Source organism: Melanotaenia boesemani, chromosome 9 (assembly GCF_017639745.1).
Source record: "Melanotaenia boesemani isolate fMelBoe1 chromosome 9, fMelBoe1.pri, whole genome shotgun sequence".
NCBI classification, from domain to species: Eukaryota; Metazoa; Chordata; class Actinopteri; order Atheriniformes; family Melanotaeniidae; genus Melanotaenia; species Melanotaenia boesemani.
This window is the reverse complement of record NC_055690.1, coordinates 2,318,546-2,333,919: the sequence shown is the minus strand read 5'-3', so window position 1 is coordinate 2,333,919 and position 15,374 is coordinate 2,318,546. Positions and strand designations below refer to the sequence as shown.

The 15,374-nt window shown below is 41.4% G+C and overlaps 1 protein-coding gene across 1 annotated transcript; it reads right to left on the bottom strand.

Annotated features, from left to right (window-relative positions):
- Positions 1-758: 758 nt before the first annotated feature.
- LOC121645486 (interleukin-18-like) lies at positions 759-7,778 on the bottom strand. The gene is made up of 8 exons (XM_041993961.1): positions 7,655-7,778; positions 7,579-7,618; positions 6,160-6,243; positions 6,021-6,032; positions 5,790-5,939; positions 5,493-5,635; positions 917-1,171; positions 759-790 (listed from the first exon to the last, which is right to left on the bottom strand). The coding sequence occupies exons 3-7, from the start codon at positions 6,233-6,235 to the stop codon at positions 953-955; spliced, it is 600 nt and encodes a 199-aa protein (XP_041849895.1). The 5' UTR covers positions 6,236-6,243; positions 7,579-7,618; positions 7,655-7,778; the 3' UTR covers positions 759-790; positions 917-952.
- Between the last annotated feature and the right edge of the window lie 7,596 nt (positions 7,779-15,374).

Genomic DNA, 15,374 nt, shown 5'->3' with positions numbered 1-15,374 from the left:
CCTGACCAAAAGAGGTGCGTCTGTGTGGGATAATCACATCTCCTCTAGTGGTGGCCCTCGTTGTCCTCTGTACACTAATGCATCGACCAATGAAATCTCCCAGTGGAGGGGGTGCTAGAGAGTGTAGCACCTTACAAATCAGAGAAGCGTTTTTTAAATATATCATATTCTGGAAATACAGTAACTTGAGTTTTCTTAAAATGTTGCAGTAATGGTGCGATTGCGGTTTTTTATTATATAAGTATTTTCAGTGATCTTTTATATAGAGTTTCCACGGTTTTAAGAGTTGTAGGACAGGCAAGTGACCAACTGGTTAAACAATAATCCATGTGAGAGATGATCATAGAATAAAAAAACATCTTGGCTGCGTTTAAGGTTAAGTTATTTCTGATATGTTGAAAATTTTGGATATTAAATTTGATTACTTGTGCTACTTTTTTTACATGACTTTTAAATGTTAATGTAGGATCCAAAATTACAAATGAGCATCTAATAGCTTCTACAATAATACAGTCATACCAGGACAGATACTCAATAAAAGATAAAAACACAGAGACACAAAACAGTTTCCATCAAGCAGGATCTCTCTGTAAATCCTGTTGAACACAATCTGATACTCGTCTTCTGTCCCCTAATAGATACCCAGAAGCAGAAAACCACAATATTTTTAATATATTACATGGTAATAAATGATAGATATTTATTATATACCCCCCCCCCCCCAAAAAAGTTAATTTTTTGTTACATTTTGTTAAAGGGCCAAAATAAAAACCTCATATATAAAGAAAATTTGACTTTTCTTACCATTTTTTCATTGGTCGGGCCTTAACGGGAGATATATATATATATATATATATATATATATATATACACACACACACACAAAAATGTAAAATATTACAACATGACAGTTTAAGGAGTTAATGTGTGGTATATTTAGGGGACAGGATATTCATTTCGTAGTCAGGGTAAGATTGCACGACTCGTCCACTTCAGTTTCTCCTTTATAATGCAGGAGCAGTTTATACAAACCTGGAATATTCTGGTCTGGCTCGAACGCCAGGAAGTGGTTTTTATACATGGTGGACTCAAACCTGCATCTGCCACAGGAGATTCTTTCCTGGTAGAACATGGCCTCGTGTTCTTCTCCAGAAATATTCGTGGGAAGGTCCTGGAGAAGAAGTAGGAGAAGTAGACCCGTTACCTTCTGCTCCTGATCAAAATTTTACAGATTCTGCTTTTTGAGCCCAAAGCTGATCTAAAGCCAAACAAATGGCTTTGAATTTTCTTAGTATAGAACCTGAACTTCATTTCCAACTTTGCCATTTTTTCTGTTTGGTTCCTCGGGTTTTTTTCAGTTTGTTGCTGATAAGCATTGATCCTGACAGGAAAACTGTACCAGCCTCACATAATGTAGAGATGCCAACACTTTCATACCGAAACCTTTTACCCCTTAAAGGAAAACCCCCTGACGGTGTGCATTAACATCTAATTGCAAGGTCAGTTTGAAAATAAAAAATCTGCAATATATATATAGATACACACACACACATACAGGCTGTGCAGAATTATTAGGCAAGTTCTATTTTTGAGGATTAATTTTATTATAGAACAACAACTATGTTCCCAATGAACACAAAAGACTCATAAATATCAAAGCTGAATATTTTTGGAAGTTGGAGTGGGGCTTTTTTAGTTTTAGTATCTTAGGAGGATATTTCTGTGTGTGCAGGTGACTATTACTGTACATAATTATTAGGCAACTTAACAAAAACCAAATATATACCCATTTCACTTATTTATTTTCACCAGGGAAACCAATATAACAACTCAAAATTTACAAATATACATTTCTGGCATTCAAAAACAAAACAAAAACAAATCAGTGACCAATATAACCACCTTTCTTTGCGAGGACACTCAAAAGCCTGCCATCCATAGATTCTGTTAGTGTCTTGATCTGTTCACAATCAACATTGCGTGCAGCAGCAACCACAGCCTCCCAGACCCTGTTCAGAGAGGTGTACTGTTTTCCTCCCTGTAGATCTCACATTTGATGAGGGACCACAGGTTCTCTATGGGGTTAAGATCAGGTGAACAAGGAGGCCATGTCATTATTTTTTCTTCTTTTAGACCTTTTCTGGCCAGCCACGCAGTGGAGTACTTGGATGCGTGTGATGGAGCATTGTCCTGCATGAAAACCATGTTTTTCTTGAACGATGCTGACTTCTTCCTGTACCACTGCTTGAAGAAGGTGTCTTCCAGAAACTGGCAGTAGGACTGGGAGTTGAGCTTGACTCCATCCTCAACCTGAAAAGGTCCCACAAGCTCATCTTTGATGATACCAGCCCATACCAGTATCCCACCTCCACCTTGCTGGCGTCTGAGTCGGAGTGGAGCTCTCTGCCCTGTACTGATCCAGCCACGGGCCCATCCATCTGGCCCATCAAGACTCACTCTCATTTCATCAGTCCATAAAACCTTAGAAAAATCAGTCTTATGATATTTCTTGGCCCAGTCTTGACGTTTTATCTTGTGTGTCTTGTTCAGTGGTGGTCGTTTTTCAGCCTTCCTTACCTTGGCCATGTCCCTGAGTATTGCACACCTTGTGCTTCTTGGCACTCCAGTGATGTTGCAGCTCTGAAATATGGTAAAACTGGTGGCCAATGGCATCTTGGCAGCTTCACGCTTGATTTTCCTCAGTTCATGGGCAGTTATTTTGCGCCTTGTTTTTTCAACACGCTTCTTGCGACCCTGTTGACTATTTTGAATGAAACGCTTGATTGTTCGATGATCACGCCTCAAAAGCTTGGCAGTTTTAAGAGTGCTGCATCCCTCTGCAAGACATCTCACTATTTTTGACTTTTCAGAGTCCGTCAAATCTCTCTTCTGACCCATTTTGCCAAAGGAATGGAAGTTGCCTAATAATTATGCACACCTGATATAGGGTGTTGATGTCATTAGACCACACCCCTTCTCATTACAGAGATGCACATCACCTGATATGCTTAATTGGTAGTAGGCTTTCAAACCTGTACCGGTTGGAGTAGAACAACATGCATAAAGAGGATGATGTGGTCAAAATACTCATTTGCCTAATAATTCTGCACACAGTGTACATATACACACACACTGAAATATGTCAGTCTGTGAGGAATGAATGTCTACACTATACATACAAGTTTACTTTTTGAATGTTTTATATATTATATATATATATATATATATACATGTGTGTGTGTGTGTGTGTTTGATATATATGTGTGTGTGTGATATATATGTGTTTGTGTGTGTGTAACGGCTGTCAAATGATTAAGATTTTCAGATTAATCATAGCTTTAAAATTAATTAATGATGAATAATCACAACTATGCCTGAAATTTGCCTTTTTTGTTTTTACTGTCTTGGATTGTGTTTTTAATTTGAAGTTAGTTGGAGTTATATGTCCTTCAGTATGACCTCAGCCCCTTCACAGTGATTGGTTAGTTTCCCAGCATGACTGTCTATCGTTTCTTGTCTGTGTTTTAAAGTTGTAGTTAGTGTAAAATAATAACATGTCTGACCCACACTGACTGTTGTGGCCTCTTCATCGAAGCCCCTGTGTGCTGGTCCTCCTCTAGGTTATATCTGCCGTGGCAAGTAGGGTTGGAGAAACAGTCAGTGTGTGGTGCATGTCTTATTTTGTTGTTTTTTTTTTAATTAAAAACGGCTGTCAGTGCCGAAGACTAAAGTGGCATCAAGGCTGGTTTATCACCCCAAGGCACAGAAGACGTAGTAACCCCACTTCTCTGGGTTGTAAAGAGTGGTTCCAACATGAGAGAAACTGAAGAACACTCAGAGAAGCCACAGCACTCTAAGCTGGAAATGAACTCTAAAACAAGCTGCCAGTAGCCCTCGTGTCTTTAATTCCTCTGCTTCTGCCCCCAGAATTGAAGAACTGTTTATGTCCCACATGAAAGGAGATGCCCAAAATTTCATGGTGATCAAGACTCGCCTGATAGTATTGGCCTGGAGGATTGGATGGAGGAAGTGGAAGCTTGTCTGGAAGGGCGTCAATTCTCTAACAAGGAAAATCTAATTTCCTCCTGGACCATCGGGGAGATGAACTACGGAGTGAGATCGAGCACAGATCAAGCAGCGAGAGAGAGGATCCTCACAAGATCATTGACATCTTAAAATGACTGCATGGTGCTAAAAGCCCCTGGTTGTACAGCAGCAACGGTTCTATGAACGTAAACAGCAAGAGGGGAGTCGCTGAGACAGTTTTCTCATGCATTAATGTCAAAAATAGATTCTGTTCTTGACAACGATCCAGATGCAGTTCTGAACTCAGAGGTAGCCCTGAGGGACCAGGTTTGTGGAACGGCACCATGAGAGGGAGGCGGTGAGAGGTAAACCCAGCATGTCACTGAGAGGAAGCTATAAGATGGGGCGAGGATTGTGACTGAGGAAACAGTTTCATTCATGCCAGTGACATGTTACACAAGCTAACATAACAGCTGACACATCAGTACAACAGCCAAAACAGTCTCCAGAGTTCCTGGCCATCACCGAACTGATAACAATTCAACAGAATCTCCTCTCTAGCGCAACAGTTTCAGTCTCTGCAGTCGATGTTTGAGCAGACCACAGCCAGACTGACAAAGGAACGAAAGGGCCTGCGTTGTAATAACGAGGGCATACTGCTCGATATTGTCACCAGCCCATGCCCACCTCCACGAGAATATATCGAAACTCCAGCATCCAGACGGTGGAAGCAGAGCTCCCAGTGACGGAGTCAACTTTTGTCTCACCAGGTAACATATCTAGCTGAATCTGACTCTAACCCAGTCTCTCCAGAACCCGAAGCAGCTGCTGGGTCCATGTACCGTCGAGCAGCTGACCATGAATGGGGTGAATGTCCTCTCATTACTGGACACTGGTTCAACTGTTACCACACTGATAAAAAGTTTTACCATGTTACATTTCCATTCAGACCAGCCTAAAATCAAGCCACAGGTCCAAAAGGTAAGCACAGTACAACTCGCTTACTGTACCAGCCTCCCATAAAGTAGGGATGCCAACAATTTCATGCTGCATTTACTGACCCTTGGACATCTGACGTTTACCCATGTTTTTGTTTTGTTTTTGAATGCCAGAAATGTATATTTGTAAATTTTGAGTTGTTATATTGGTTTCCCTGGTGAAAATAAATAAGTGAAATGGGTATATATTTGGTTTTTGTTAAGTTGCCTAATAATTATGTACAGTAATCGTCACCTGCACACACAGATATCCTCCTAAGATACTAAAACTAAAAAAGCCCCACTCCAACTTCCAAAAAATATTCAGCTTTGATATTTATGAGTCTTTTGTGTTCATTGCGAACATAGTTGTTGTTCTATAATAAAATTAATCCTCAAAAATACAACTTGCCTAATAATTCTGCACAGCCTGTAGGTCAAAGTTGCTTTAACCAAAAAAAAAAACACATTCCATTTAAAAACATTCACCATCGGCTTCGGATAAACGTCTCCGTTCTCACGGCAGCATACCACCATCTTTTGGCCGTCTTTACTGGCGTACAGCATGACTGGCTTTCCCATCTTTGGCTGTGAAGAGCTGTCAAGATACTCCTGGATGTTGAATTTGCACCCTAACAGAGAAAATATGAAAAAGGACAAGGCAGCAGTTTCATTATGTTGTGTCTACAAAAAGCTACAAGTCAGCGCAGGTACACAGAGCCCCCAATTCATGGCGGCTAAATTAGTCCGATGTCAATAACTTTACGTCCAGTTGCCATGTCTCACCAGATCTTCCTCTTTCCACCTGATCCAGGTCCTGGGCTTCTAGAGTCCCGTCAGTGGTCAAAATCAGGAATTTTCTTTCGTTGCTCTCGATCATAAATGTCTTGGCTTCACGTCCACACTTACAGAAATCATCCTCCTGTAAATCTGCATCTGTGAGAGATAACATGAGCAGCAGTGAAAGACAGTCCTTTCTACTTTAACCAAAAGCGATCAGAGAAAAAATCACTTTACCAGTTTCAGTCTCTGCACATGTGGACACGTGTAGCAGAGGATCGCGGGTTCATGGGGAGATAAAGTCAGAGTGAGGACGTATCAACCAGAAGGAACATTTTTCAAATGTTGAATTAGGAACAAGTGAAATCATGTTTACCTGTGAAGTAGAAGGAATCCTGACAAATATCTTGAAATCTGATAGGGATGGATGGATCGCAGTGACTGGCAGCCATCAGGTAAACTAGATGGAGGAAGAAAAGAAAAAAGAGGAAAAAATATTTTTTCTCCTGTAAAGCAGATTACACACAAAGTTTACTATACCAGGGTGAGCAAATATCCTCGTTTCAAATGAGTTTACATCCGTTTTACGTTGTTTCACCCCCACACCCACTACTTTACCCACAGGAGGGGGAGGGGCCGCTGCAGTTACCTGGTAATGACGTCACCTACCCTCGGCTCCTCCGAGAAAACTGGAATATGGAAGCCACAACGTTGTTTTCATAGCCTCGTCTTACTAAGGCTGGGCTTACACCAGAAGACTTTCAAAAGATTTGCACAAGACTCTGAAAGACTACCAGCTCACATCTAAAGACCAGTGTTTAGAGTTTTAAGTCTCAGCCTAGTCTCAGCCTGAGATTTGACAAAGACTGTGAATCTATAGGGTCACAAATTACAAGACTGCAACTAGATTCTTTTAGCATTTTTTGTGACATGTTGGACAGTTGATATGGAACAGGGCTGATCTGCACACAGTAAAGCAAACAAGGGGAGAGTTTCCCTCCAGGAGGGAATTACACACCATCATTATTAAGTGTGGCTTTACATCTCCACCAGGTGTTACCCCGACTCATCAGAATCTGGAGGGATGGACGAGTTTTTATTCTCTTATTTGTTAGATCATTATACTGTAACACATAAATGATCCACAGCAGACATTTGCTTCTAATAACCACCCGCTCCTCCTTCAGGACGCTCCACCGACGTTTCATCACCGCTTCTTTCCGTCAGCTCCCCCAGCTTGTCCGCAGCTTCACGCCTTTACCGGACCAGGCGAAGACCAGGTTCATGCTTTGGACTGATGCCTTTGATGGCTTGCGGAAGAAACTGTTAAGGAGTTAGACCTGAGTGTCCAGTAAAGCTAGAAAATGCTAAAAAATAAATGTAAACTCACAGATGATCTACAGAAGGTCTTATTTCATCCTGTATGCATCAAGCTCAGCAGCCCAAAGAGGTTTCTCTTCTTCCGTTTTCTCTTTATTTATTACGTTGCTGCTTTATAAATGGACTAACTCTGAATGGAAGGACACACATTTAGCCCTAAAACTTTATTTAAATATTGGCCAAAAGTTACACACACTTTCACGAGTCCGAGTCCTCTGACCCCTCGGTGAGATTTTACACACTCCGTCCGTATTAATGCTGAGCTCGCGCTCACCGAAAACTCCATTGTGAAAAAAAGTTTAAATTCTCTCCCTCCCTTATGATGCACAGCATGTTCTAAGAAGCTGAAGAGACCGCGCGCTTCACCTGAAGTGGCGCCTCATTGGTTCACAGCTCAGCGGGAAACGTCACGTACCTGTGAAGCTGTGCTCAGCGGGATGGCTTCTTCTTCTTCTTCTTCTTCTGCTTCTTCTGCTTCTTCTTCTGCTTCTGCGGCTCAACTCGGGCGCTATATGTTTAAAAACTAAACTAATTTCTGCAACGTCTGCACGTGACAAGCCCGAGGATGTTGTCTCGCCTGCAGGCTCGTGCCGTGTGTGTGTGCGTGTGTTTGTGATTTGGTCATCCGGGACTTTGGTGACAGTCGCGCGTTGCGTCACTCCCGGTAACAAACGCGGAAGTGAAGTAAATGTTATTTATTTATTTAGTCGTTCATTCAATCAAACTTTATTATCAAAATTTAAAAGATACAAAAACTAAAAAAGACCAACTTTCTTTGTTAGGGTTTTTTTTTCTTTTTGTTAAACAAAGCTACAAATATTTTAATGGTTAAATTAAAATATTACCCTGGTTAAAATAGCTTTAAAAGGAACTAATAGATTGAAAATGTTATTCCTATTTTATTTTATCTAAAACCAGAAGTTTTCCATATTTTGTTTCACCTTCATGTAAATAACACATTCTCCCTTAAATAGGAGACACGTATTCTCTCATTTATGCTGAAGTGATTAGAGATAATTTCATTCTTTTATTGTCCTTTTGCTTGTTGGACTTTAATAGCAGCTCTGCTTTCTTCCAGCAGAGGGCAGAAGTGGGCTACAGAGGTAATATCAAATACTGAAGCTTTCCAGTTTTCTCCTGTCAGCTGTGAACACAAAGTGACCTAGAAAACATAACAAAAGGTCCATTTTGTGTAATTGATCATTTTGCTGAGATGCCAACATGGCGTGGTCCAGTTCCAGCCTGGCCGAGCAAAAACGGAAGTGCAACCTGCTTTGGGAGTGGTGAGTCATGGCCGCAAGAACAGACTGAAATCTGTTATTAATGAGCCCACACATTCCCATGGCTGTGGTTTGTGGGTTTTGTTATGTTTTAGTTTCATTTTTGTTTTTTGTTTTTTAACCTTTCCTGTTCACCATCATAGCAGCAGAATGATGGTCTGGTTGCTGTGTTGTGCCAAACAAATTCGCTTTGCTAAGGGGAGGCTTATGGGTAAAAAGCTCCTCTTGATAATCTTATTCATTTATTTATTTACTTATTTACTTGAATCATGAAATCTATGTAATCTTGCTGGACCTGAGTGGAGGGGACAGAAAAAGGGGGAAGACAGCAAAAAGAAGCAAAAAGGAAAGCAGAAAGAAGAAAGAGGAGACATAAACACAATAGATAGAAGCAACGACCCTTCAGTCCAAACTATCACCAGAGAACCAGCTGCTACACCTGTACAGAAACACACCAGAAAATTTCCTACATCTTTTACAGGAAAACAGCTGAAAGTAATCAAGAGTTCTTAAGTAATAACACAATAATATCACGAACATACCACAACAACAACCAAAGTACCAGATACTCACAGAAAAATAAAACAAAACTAAACAAAGCATCTCTCAGTGTATAAACCCACTGGACACCTCAGTGCTGTTTCAGCATGCAGAGGATGAGGAATGAGGAGGATCAGAAGTGAGTGTGATCCTGCAAGTGTGACCATGCCTCTACGGAGGCTGGAGGCAGACTAGGGCGGCCCAGAGACCCGGCCCATCAGCAGCAATCCCGTAGAACGAACCCAAGCCCCCCCCCATTAAGACCAGACCCACTCCGAGGGAGGCAGAGGAAGGCCACAGGCAGAGCCCCTCCGCGGTCATGGGGCACAGGCCCCGGCGGGCCAAGATCAGCAGCCGCCGACCCTGCCAGGCACCGGCCATCCCGGGCGGTCAGAGCGAAGGGCCCAGGCCCCCAAGAGCCTACAAGGCAGAGGCCCGCACCATGTTCCGTGTTTAAAATAAAAAAACCTATCCAAAAAAAAAAAAAAAAAGGAAAAAGACATTGAGAAAGTGGTAAAATGTGCAGATAATACAGCTAATCCTAACTGTCAGGCTAAGGATGGTAAGTTATAGAATTCCTAGGGTAGTAATGATTTCCTACTGCACGGTAGAGGTTATGTATTCAGCAGCGTTGGAGTGTCTGTCTCTCTGCAACATCACTCAAAAAGTTATGGATGCATTGTGATGACATTTTCAGGATATCTCAGAAATGGAATAAAGGAACAAGTAATTAGAGTTTGGGGGTGATCCGGATCACCGTCTGGATCCAGGAATTTTTTAAATGATTCTTTGCAGGCGCAGAGCAGGTGCGAACATCCGGGAACATCAGTGAACTTTGACACATCCGGGTCCAGTGAAAAGAAAAGGTTGCTAATGTAAGAGAAAAATGAATTTTCATTGTCGATCCTCATAGATTTTTCTTTTATTTTTGTGGTGTTTCCTTTAAATGTGCCCAAATGTTGTGCTGTTGGCTGCCATAAACACAGCTGTTCCACAGACAACACGAGATCGCTCTTCCAACTACCGAAAAGACACAAAAGCCCAGAAAGACGTGATAACAGGCTAGCAGCTATCGAGCGTGTTGATGCTGACAACCTTGATGTCTGTAGAAATATTCAACAATGTGTTCAGATCATTTCGTGACTGGTGAGTAAAACATTTATCATATTACTGTTTAAAACTTATGGTTGTTTTTGTAAAGATGCCAAAGACACCATGAAATGTCTGCTCACAGTAACAATATGACACATCAGTTGGTGGTTTGTGTGAAGTTCTCCATGTTGCTTGCTAGCAGCTGCTTCACAACGTGACGGTGGACCGACATCAGGACGTCTGTTCAGTCCTACGGCCTCGAGCTTCGCCTCGTATATTTTTCTAGCCTCGACACTGAGGGGATCGACATAACTGGATGACATTATGAATCATTTTCTATCAAAAAGGAAACTTAAAACTATGGGAACAAGTTGCACACTTCAACACAGACGCTGGTTTGGTTTCACCGGCAAGCTGTTCCTGGTCACATGACCACCGGGTTGCGACGTAGGTTTGCCCATGGAGAGGTAGGGATCATTTTACCTTTAGAGCTTCTAACTCAAAACTAAATGCCCACAATCAGTGGTACAAAAAAAAAAAAAAAAAAGCTTGGTGGAGGTCTGCAGAGGTCAGGTTTCAGTCTAATTCGGAATGGCCATTTTCATTCAGAATTAAGTGTTTATGGGGTCATTTTAAAAAGGATTTAAGTTTCATTCTGAATTAAAGGGGTATAAAAACTCTCATGTAAACGTGGCCTTTGAGATTTGCTCCACCACTTCGCTTCCAACCAACACTAAACTTTTCCTTATTTCTTTTCCATCATTTTCTCTGTCTACGTCCAGAAAGTGAACCATATAGCCAGAGAATTTACCATGTATTCATGTGTTTAAGTTTAAATTTAGTCGGGTTGGGACATAAGTAACTGGATATTAGGTTGTTGCAGTAAATACAGTCAGCTGATTTCATTTTTATCTCACTGAGCTGAATGTGAGAGTGAATATTTCTGTTTGTGGGAAAATTGTTTCCTATGTGAACGCTTTGATTCTGGACTTAACTTATTGTTTATTTTATGGATGCAGATGATTTGTTGGAAGCTTCAGCCTGATAAAACTTTTCAGAGCTCTGGAAGAGATCCGTTTTAGTTGGTTAGAAACCTCTTAAATTCAGCCTTCGAGGCCATGTTGCAGGGTAGACAGATGATTTGGTATATTCAGGTACACCCTCTGTGGGCCACAGTTCTGCAGGTTTTCAATGATTCCCTGCTCCAACACAGCTGACTGAAATTAAATGGATCAAACAGCATATGATGTTCCGCTTACTGAACTTATCCACAAGTAATTGTCCAATAGGAGGCTCCTACCCATTTGCTTAGTTAAAACCAGCAGGCAACTCTGTTTTTGGCCAGGCAGCGTGTACTATAATATCTCATTGATTTGTTAGTGTAACAGTCCTCTTATAATAGTTATATGATTCTAATGTAAGATGCATGTGAAAAAAGTTAAATTTTTTCTTCAGTTATGTCGGGGAGGGTCACACTTCTAGCCAATAAAATTGACAAGCTGCAGAGCTTTGAAATCATTTGATCAAAATTTTCATCCTTTTTGGCTTTAGTAACTCATAATTAATTAACTTTAAAAGCTGCAATGAAAAAAAGTGTTAAATATGGATCACCAACTCCGGACCTCATGGGCCAGTGTCTTCCATGTTTTAGATGTTTTCCTGTGGCAACACACCTGGTTCCAGTGAAATGGTTCTCCAACAGCTTGTTGTTATGTTCTGCTTGCCTGTTAATGATTCATTTGGGTCAGATGTGTTGCAGCAGGAAAACATCAAAAACCTAAAGGACACTAGCCCAGGAGGTCTAGTGTTGGTGATCCCAAGTGTATAATATAAAAAGATTCAGAGAATCAGGAGGAATCTCTGTATGCATGGGACAAGGCTGGATGCTGGTGATCTTCTGCATTAAAAGCAGACATGATTCTCTACTGGAAACCACTGCATGGACTCAGGAAGACTTCCAGAAACCACTGTCTGTGAACACAGTTCACCCTGAAACCCACAAATGCAGGTTAAAGCTCCATCATGCAGAGAAGAAGCCAGATGTGAACACAGTCGGGAAATTCAAAATTGGTTTTGAAAATCTGAGCAGAGGAAACAGAGATTTGAATTAAAGAACAACACATTTTATGCAGTGCAGTCCATAGATATCTGGCCAATGGGGTCAAACGTCCACTCTGGCAGCCATCTTGCCACATTCAGCTCGCTCATAACATTGTGTTAATGGTGCATGCACACACATGAACTTGCTTAGTCTTATAGCGAATTTTTTGGGGGGTTATATTCCTCTCTCTCTCTCTCTCTCTCTCTCTCTCTCTCTCTCTCTCTCTCTCTATATATATATATATATATATATATATATATATATTAAGAATGATATATATATGTCGTTCTCTCAAGTCTTGGCTTCCAGGAGAAAAAATATTGGCATTAAAACACACAACAGAAACTATTTCCATGTTTCCACTTTTTCCTCATTTCGAGTTATTCCTGCTATAAATATCTCAGGAATCCATCAGCCAATGATGATGATGATGATGATGGACGCCTCTATCAATGGTCAGAGTCTAGGGGGTTCCGGGGATGGCCCCACATTCACCTTAGAAACCCCATGAGGACCCAGAAAGAAGTGAAGCCCAAGATAGTCTATGATAGGAAGCGTGAACCCTTCACTAAAAACCTCCTTCATCTCCATGGAAACCAGCAGGACCTTCATGGTTCATGTCAAACAAAGGCAGAGTCATAGGAGAAACGTTAGCAGAGTTTTTAAGCTGGATTCAAACTTTTCACCACAAACAGCAGCAGGAAGACCTGGTTTGTGGTTCTGGCTGCTAGCTCCAGAGTTTCTGTCCCACCGTGATGAGACAGACGTCTCTGGAACCAGCAGAGTCTCTGCTTTCATACGACTCCTGGTTTGTGTGGAGAAATGATCAGAAGCTCTACAGTGGACAGAGCTGTTCTCATGGTTTCTTACATTCACATAGAACTGCTGGGGTTTGAAGTGTGTTTGGTTTGGTGGAGTCTTTTAGCTGAGTTTCTCCCGTCATGTTGCTATGCTACATGTTAGCATTGCTGCTTTCAGGTGTGTGCAGACATCTTCTGGACTAAATGCATGCTCTTGTCATGATAAAGAGGTTAAAATTACAGGAAGTGGAGCTCTGAATCAAAGTGTGTCAGATATTTTGATTCAACGCTGTGCTAATTTATCAGGTTTTGAAATGTCACAGTGCAGTTTAACTCACTGTGGTTGTTCTAGATACCCCGGCATATAGTTCACCCAGAACGCTGCTGTCTGTCAACACTGACCATACAGAGCTTGTGATGAGTGGATAGCCGCTGTCTTCAGGTGGGGCTGCTCCTGGTACCTGTGTGGAACAGCAACTGGCCTGAGCAGCAACGAGCTTTGGTAAAACAGAGCTGAGGAGAGAAGATGAGGACGAGGGATGAGTGTTGCCAACAGCTGAAGTTGACCCTTAAATATCAAAACCATGTTCTGCTATTTTTGATCTGCAGTTTTTTTTTTAAATAAAACACTTTCTGTAGCAGCTGGAGCTTTTAACCCCAGTATAAACCAGTCAGCATCAGACATGATGTTTCTCAGCTGTCAGACTGGGAGGTAAAATGATGTAAAATGAATGTATGAATAGATGTAGCAGCATAAAGGTCGACCAGAAGAAGAAAGCAGAATTTATTACTAACAGAACTTTGTAGAAATAACACACAGATCAACAGTGACCAAACCTTTTCTCATCTCATCGTTCTCTCAAGTCTTGGCTTTCAGGAGGAAAAATAGATACACACCACCGCTCCACTGGTGATGGTGGAAGTCAGGAGTGTCCAACTCCAGTCCTCGAAAGCCACAATCCTGCAGGCTTTCCATGTTTCCCTGCTTCAACACACCTGACTCAGATTACATGGCTCCAACAGCATTTCAAGCTCTGCACAGTGGCTCATTAATTTGAGTTAGATGTGTTGAATCAGGGAAACATGGAAAACCTGCAGGACCAGGCCCTCAGGGGCCGGAGCTTGAACACCACTGGTAGCGCTCCGGGAGATCTGGAGGAGTTTTATGGGTTAAAGCAAGTCTACACAACAACTTTAAAGTCTCAGTTCTAGGATCCGCCACTGATTTACAGCCTTAAATCGACGGTTTTATCATGACTACTTGAATGTGACAAGACGTTAGTTTTTCCATGTAAGAGTTTAATCTCACTGCAGGAAACACACCCAGGTTATCAACTGAGGAAAGTGAACACACACACCAGGATCAATGTGTGTTTTTCATATGAATCAGTTCAGATGAGATGCAGGTAAAACTAAAAAAGAATTTAAGATTGTAAAAAACTTTATTTTAGTAAATCAGCTTAACAACATAAACTAATATCTAGACTCCATGCAGAGTGAGATATTTCCACATTTATTTGTTCTAATCTTGATGATCACGTCTTCCAGCTGATGAAAACCCAAAGTTCTAAATCTCAGAAAATTAGAATTTTACATGAAATCAATAAAAAAGGAAACTGAATCCAGAACTGTGACCACATGAAGAGTCATGTCCTGCATATGAACCCAGTTCTCGGTCTAGTCCTGCATATGAACCCAGTTCTCGGTCTAGTCCTGCATATGAACCCAGTTCTCGGTCTAGTCCTGTGATTTTTTTAAATTATTATCACCAAAATTGACTGGTGCCGTCAATGTGCACGCTCACCTATAAAAACTTAAAGTTTGGAGTTAATTTCTCTTCAGCATGGCATCTTTTCGACCAGCCTTCCGCTGGGATGGCGGACAGGGCAAACAGCTTCTGTTAGGTGTTCTTCAACAAAAACAACAAAACTACATAGACAGTACACCTGCAGGGCACTCGTCACTGCACCTGATGGTGCGCTCAATTTGACTCAGAGCTCGGATCTGAGAATGACGCCACATCCCGGCTAAGAGCGTTCTTGTTGACAAAGTCAGAGAAAATGTGCAAAACCAATATGTACGGCAGTAGAAAACTCTTTATTTTGCTCGCGCTGTCTGTTTACAGATTATTGAACCAGTCAACCAGTGTGTGGAAATTACCACAGAAGAAGATGAAAGATGCCGAAGGTAAAGCATGACTTCACATAACAAAAACTGGGAATATGTTTTTGTTGTTTCCCAGGTGTGCAACTTGTTTTCATTTAGTGTAGATAACGTTTATGCAGGATAAACCATTGATTTGTTGGGCAGCCATCTTTACTGGTGAAGTCAGGGTTGGTGAGTTTGCTCCGACTTTCCGAGTTGGATATCCGACTTCGAAGGGTGTTCGTGTTGTATT